This window comes from Epinephelus fuscoguttatus, linkage group LG10, assembly GCF_011397635.1.
Source record: "Epinephelus fuscoguttatus linkage group LG10, E.fuscoguttatus.final_Chr_v1".
NCBI classification, from domain to species: domain Eukaryota; kingdom Metazoa; phylum Chordata; class Actinopteri; order Perciformes; family Serranidae; genus Epinephelus; species Epinephelus fuscoguttatus.
The window spans coordinates 32,640,916-32,647,921 of NC_064761.1; the positions used below are offsets into that span (position 1 = coordinate 32,640,916).

General features: G+C 37.0%; 1 protein-coding gene across 1 annotated transcript; it reads right to left on the reverse strand.

Annotated features, from left to right (window-relative positions):
• Positions 1 to 2,841: 2,841 nt before the first annotated feature.
• Positions 2,842 to 6,657, reverse strand: LOC125896410 (serine protease 57-like). Its single transcript, XM_049588968.1, has 5 exons — positions 6,528 to 6,657; positions 6,290 to 6,443; positions 4,208 to 4,337; positions 3,562 to 3,816; positions 2,842 to 3,401 (listed from the first exon to the last, which is right to left on the reverse strand). Exons 1-5 carry the CDS (start codon positions 6,568 to 6,570, stop codon positions 3,249 to 3,251), a joined length of 735 nt encoding a protein of 244 aa, XP_049444925.1. The 5' UTR covers positions 6,571 to 6,657; the 3' UTR covers positions 2,842 to 3,248.
• Between the last annotated feature and the right edge of the window lie 349 nt (positions 6,658 to 7,006).

Sequence of the window (7,006 nt, forward strand, 5' to 3'; positions counted from 1 at the left end):
CACAGGTGTTAGCTGCATGCTGCGTTCGTGTGTTTTCGGAAGTAGCGTATGAATCACGTAAAAGTCCAGTTATATAATAATAACATTTATTTATATATTACCTTTCAAAACGCAGTCACAAAGTGCTGTGTAATAAAACTAAACACAACTATAACACAAGAAGAATTTTATTTTATTATTTTATTTTATTTTATTTTATTTGTATTTATTTTTATTATTGTTTTAGGACTGGTGGGGTGGGGGGGCATACTAAAGAAAAAGAAAAAAAGTGTTATCTGTGTTCACTAAATTTCAGTGTACTGTACTTATAAGATGAATAAATAAATCTGTTTAAAAAAGACAAGAAGAAAAAACAAATAACATGTCATAAAATGTCATCTGGTAAAAGATAAATTAGGAAGGCCAAAGATAATAAATGGGAAATAATATCAATAAGACAGCGATAAAATAGACAGACAGCTCAAATAAAGTCAGGATATGCTTTTCGATATAAGTATGTTTTTAGGAGAGGCTTATTTTATTATTTAGAGTTAGCTATAAGCTAATTTTCGTCTGTAGTCCCTGGGCAGGAAACAGAGAATGATGAGCTGCTAAAAGACACTACTGTGTAAAGAAAATACAATAACAAAACAGGACATATTCATGATACAACGGCATCAGCAATAATAACAGCAAGACAACACAACAACAAATCATGGCAACAATAAAAGTAGCAACAACAGTAATACTACAACACTAAGATATGATGACAATAATTCATAGTGTTAGATCATGTGTTTGAGTTCATGTGCGATGGGTACATGAGTTGATTTTAGCCAAGATTTCATCTTAAATTATTATTATTTTTATTGTTATTATTATTATTATCTTATCTCACTTGGCACTGAGTTCCAATAGTTTGTAGCTCTAATAGAGAAGACGGATCTACCAAACTCAGTAGATCTGTGCTGTATTGCACAGACGCTGCTGCTGGTTGACCTAGATGCCCTCCCATTGTTTGAGTGCAGTTGTATGGACTCTTTTAAAGGTGGAGCAGCAAGATCATTAATCACTTTGTACACTAGACTAGCATCAGCAAGACACACAAAGCGGTCAAACTTAAACGAATCCAGTGACTCAGACAGCCTTATATCCCCTTTGGTCTTCAGTCTGGACTCTGGGACAAGCAGAAGACCTCTGCCTGAGGATCTCACACTACGTAAAGGTTCATAAGGGACTAACAGGTCTGAAGTGTAATCATAAAACAAACAGGAAGACAACGTAACGAGGCTAAAAGTGGTGTGATGTGGTTGTGCTTCTTGGGTTTGGTTAAAAGTTCCTTTTAAAGAGTACAATCCTGTAATCAAAGCCATTCCCTCTGGTTTAATCCATCTTATTAGAAGTCACTTACAGTGAACAAAACGTCCCACAGACTTTATTTGCATTGCTTTTGAATGGTATCAACATGTTTGACAAGAAATGTTTTAATATACATAGGCCTATTGGTCAAATTTGTTTTAGAAATAAAAACAAAATCCCCCCTAGAGGGAAATTTTACTGAAACTCACATTTGGAAGAGATTACCAGGCAATAAACATGGCTTTTAACTTATAAGAATTGTATTCCTAACAAAGTAAAAGAAGTTCATTTCAAAATTTTGCATAAAATCTATCCAGTAAATTCTGTTATTTCCAGATATGACAATGTTTCGGTGGACCTGCTGATGAAACATTGATTCATTTATTTTTTCAGTGCAGAATAACAATGAAACTTCGGTCTGCTTTAAGTTCTCATGCTTTCCCTACCACGCATATCACTCATTGTTTACTCGAAAAGATATAATCTGTTACTGTGGTGATAAGAGCAACACGTTTCTGAACTGTGGTGTTAACTTAGGGGAATTCTTTATTTATAAACAGAAGATCTTTGGTTCACAACCCTCTCTCCATCTTTTTTTTATTGAATTTAAGTCAATATTGAACTGTTTTGGTCTTATAAACAAGATTTTTAGAATATTACAAAAAATAGTTGATGAAACCCCTGTTTGTTTGTTTGTTTGTTTGTTTGTTTGTTTGTTTGTAGGTGTTGTTTTTCTTAATTCCCATTCTTACTTTATTTATTATTTGTTCATATTTCATTGCAATTTGTTGAATAAAGTTTAAAAAAAGAAAGACATCACAACACAACCAACCACAACACATACAAAGGATTCGCTCGGACAAAAGTGTGGTCAGTGCCCCATTATTACTAATAATATCAGAGAGGTTTCCTTTATTATACACAAGTTTTACCCTGCAAAACATTTTCTGAAGAAATTTAAGGATGAAATAGATATATATTGTTCTTTTAGCTCAGCCCATCCAGAAACTGTGCCCCATCTTTTGTGGCATTGTCAGTACCAGGGGCGGAAATATAGACAGTGCAGGCAGTGTGAATACACTGGGGCCCTGGGGTGGAGGGGCCTGAGGAGAAAGCAGGGCCTTGCAAGTGATTCAGATGCCACCTTGGAAATATACCTGTGTTCAGTGATTAATGATAAAAAAATAATATTATTAACTTAAAAATGGTGCGATTATTTTTGTCAGATGTTCAGTGATGATGATTGCTGGATGATATGTATACATGCACTGACAAAACAATGACAAAGAGGCACAAAATGAGAAAAAAAAAAAAAGTAAGATTACCTCAAAGAGAAGCAAAATTACTTTAAGGAGACCCAAGTAGCTACAAAAAAGACAACAAAGAGACACAAAACTACAAAAAGATGCATAACTTTTTTCTGGTGCGTCACATTCGGCGTCACGGACAGGGCGGACACTGGAAAACAGGTTAGTCAACAATGGAAAGGAGCATGGAGGCCAATGAAAATGTTACAGCAGTTGCTCCTTTTTTATTTCTAAAACTTTGACCCATAAAATACATTTTTCTCCAAAATTCATGATTTTATGGTGGTGTCACTGTTGGAAACATTTTTTGATACAAACAAATAACAATAAAGATTGCATGGGAACTTCTCTTAGTTTTTCATTTTACTTTTATTATTACTTTCAGCCAAGCCGACTTTTAAAGGTGCAGAATTAAAAGATTTTTTTGCCTTATCTATGAGCCCTGAAACATAATTCATCACCTCATCTTAACAGCCGCAGCACTGCATTGTTAAGCAGATATCAAACAACATAACACCACGTGTTGTATGTCATGAAGAGGCTTTCCTTGAAAAGTACATCCCAATTAAGCATATTGACACAATACCATTCAGTCTGATTTGCCTAATTGTTGTTCACCACATTTGTAATCCATTCCCTGAAGGATGATACACGTGTGTAGACATCAGGGGTTCTGGGGTCTCCGCATCGCCGCCCAGAGAAGGAGACGACGCCTGCTGCAGCTCCATCACACACCAACGGACCACCTGAATCCCCCTTAAACAGAAAAGGTACAAGACACTTAACAACTTTCTATACACAAGACAGTCTCACATTTTAACAGTGGAAGATGTTTAATGTCTCCAATGTGATACTCTAAAAAACTCCTTCAGACATTAGCTTCAGCACCTGGTCAGTGTCTAGTGTGTGCTCTTACCGAGCAGAAGCCTTGAAAGATGCGGGCCCCGACTCCACAAACCATAGTCCTGGGGATTGGAACGCTTCTCCATCGCCTACGACATGTCCGCTGTGGCAGGGTGGTTACGTTGACCTCCTGAAGCCTGATTGGTAAGGTGCCATTATCACCTACATCCCCCCAGCCAGCTGTGATGCACTGACTGGAAGTCCTCAGTCTGCCTCTCTTCAGAGGGATCACCTGCACTGCCTCAGTCAGCTGTGCGCTACCGTTGAGCTGCGACAACAACATTAATGGTGGAAAAATTTGTGTAATCTTAACATCACGTATTTAGATTGGAGAATTTATTTCAGTCTGCAAATAGAAATGAGAACACCATGTATTAATCTACAAATTCATGTAAATAAAGTCACAGCCTCTCACAGAAAATGGCCGATACTTAAATAGCACAGTGTAAAACATTACAATAAAGTAATTTAGCATAACTTAGACTCCTCTGCAGTCTGAAAAAGGTGTAGGCTGAAGCTACAGCTGATAACGCCTACCCTTTTAACAGCACATCATATTTAACGGTCAACAACAGAACAAAGCAAAACAGGCATAAAAGGCAAAATAGAAGCAAATCCGATATACAGTAAAATCTGTAGTAAAAAAACACTGTCCTCACCTGTAGGAGCATGATATCATTTGCATGTCCGTCATAGTTGGGGTTTGGAATGGCTCTGATTGCAGTGAACTGCTGCTGGGTGGACTCATTGGCAGTCAGGGAATTAGCTCCAAGCACAACTGTGTATGGTCTATAAATCAAAACAGAATGAGTGGACGTTAGATAGGATGTCGAGGCTACGAATAATCTATCTTGACAGGAATTGTTAACATCACGACACCACCATAACCATGACCTGACACCTGTCATGAATACAAAGGAGTCTTTGTGAATCTTTATGACTGTTGTCATTAAGCGTCACCAGGTCAATTATGTCATTTTAAATGCAGAGTTGACAGCGTTTGTCTTCATCATGCGTAGCTGTTTTTGCAACTGGCTGTCACAACACAATTATAATAGTGTAACAAATATTTTCCTTGGCCTCAGTGGTACAATTTTAACTAGTTATTAAACATCATTAAGTGTTATCATACTGTCAAATGCTTTTATAACAGTGTCATGAGTCAGTTCCTTGACCTCAACTACAGTAGGACGATCATGGTCATAAAGATGTCATTGAATGTTATTATACCGTGAGATGCTTTTAAAATCCATGACAAAAACAGGAGATTTTTTACTTTGAGGGTTCTGACATATTTTCAGGATGTACATTTTGTATTATTGGGTATTGCCTCTCAGCCTGTCTATTTATTATATCTTGCTTTTATTTTTTACTGCTTACAATCAATGACTCAGGTGCAATATCAGTATTTTTAAACTGTGCAATATCTATACTTTCATCGTTCAATAATGCAAAATCTGTCTCTATTATATTCTGCTTCTTTCTGATGCTTCCTTATTATATTTCTTTGTGTTTTTATACAGTTTGCTTTTTGTTCTGCTCTTTGTTTTTGTACATTTTACTTAATTTAGGTATTTATATTGCTTTGTATTTTTTCTACTGATGTTTCCTGTTCGCACCATCCCTTTGCTGCTGTAATGTTGCAGATTCCCCCGCTGTGGGACGATTAAAGGATTATCTTATCTTATTTGTTCACGTCAAGTTGTCATAACAAAGACATTATAAACAATGTGAACTTTGCATTAATGATAGAGTTGACTTAATGACATCTAAAGCAACAGTGTGTAAGATTTAGGGAGATTTAGTGGCATCTTGCAGTGAGGATTTCAGATTGCAACCAGCTGAAACTTTCCCAATTAGAATGCCTTCAGTGTTCATTGTTCAGAAGGTTTTTACCAGGAGCCAAATTATCTATAGAGGTCTTTTCCTCTCCAAAACAAATGGTTCATGTGGTTAAAATAAAAGATATTAACACTGAACAAAACAAACAGACCTGGTTATTTAAACTGGTAAAAACACGGAATAAAGAAGTTTAATGCTAAAAAATCAGTGTTTTTCCAACACTGTTGTTGCTGCTAACAATAGTGGCCGACATGAAAACGTCAATGGCACTATTAGAGGCAGTGTTTGGTGTGTCCGTTCTGGGCTACTGTAGAAACATAGTGGTGCAACATGGCAATCTCCGTGGACAAAGACCTGCACCCTGCGTAGATATAAACATCTTATTCAAAGGTAACAAAAAAGGTTTCTCATTTTCAGACAGCAGTCAAACACTGATACAGATTGGTGTCATGCTAAGGTTATGACAGTGTCAAGTCAGCCTTATGCTTAACCCTTCAAATTAAGTGTTGCCAGATAATATTCCACATTGATCTCAGCATCCACAATGAAGTTTTTCACTTAATTTTCCCATTAAATCATTCCTTTCTATTGATTTCATGATGATCATCTTGCAGGGACACACACAAGACTTTACTACAGTGAACATTTAACTGCCTACAATTTTTTTTTATCACAGAGAGCATCTCTGACTACCAAGAAAAAAAGTTTTCAGAATTTTCAACCTAGCTTCAGTTTGACTAAGACGGAAAAATAAATGTAATGTCTGCTGTGATGGTTTACTTTTATAGGGCAAGCAAAAAAGTCCCTGCAAGTTGATTTCTGTGCCGAATTGACGTCAATGAAACAAATGGCTGCAGTGATTGTAGGAAAAATGCAGTGATGTGTTTTTGAATGCTTACATGCGTAGCTGACAATGTGCTGCCGTGAGCACAAAGTTCTGCCTCACCAGGGCTCCCCCACAGATATGGCGACCTTGGATTTGCAGCGAGGCCATGTAGGGGCGCGATTGCGGGGCAGCATCTCTGCCTCCAACAATATAAGTCCCATCAGCTCCTGAAACACAATGCCATCATTCATTATTTGCTTATTTTTATCCAATGCAGATGTGTATGTCTTTACTTTGTATAGATAGCTTACCACTGAGGACAAAGAGGAGCAGTAGTATGGTGATGGCTGCCATGGTCTCTGGTCAAACAAATCCACACCTTCCACTCATGGTCTTTTAGAGAAGAAACTGTCTTGCTTATTTTGTGGTCTTTATTGCTTCAGTGTATTTGTTAACAGGCTGTTGGGCTTTTAGTGAAGTTGTTGGTGGGATTACAAGAAGTTTTACAAAATGTGCGGTTGCAGATTTTCAAAACAGGGTTTCATAATTCATAATTGATGCAAGCATGGCGTGGTGTTAGAGTTATAGCGGCTTTAGAGATACACTCTTATAGGGCAAAGGTAAACATGTTTGGATAAATGGGAGTCCACATTGTCTTAAAAACACATTATCAAAGGCAAAAAGAAAAAAAAGTGCAACATGTTTGTGGGTGTGTACTTCGTAGAAAGTTGTGGTTCAGTGTTCCTTCTTAGATTTAAATCTTGTATTTGCAGAGTTACTTCACTTTCCT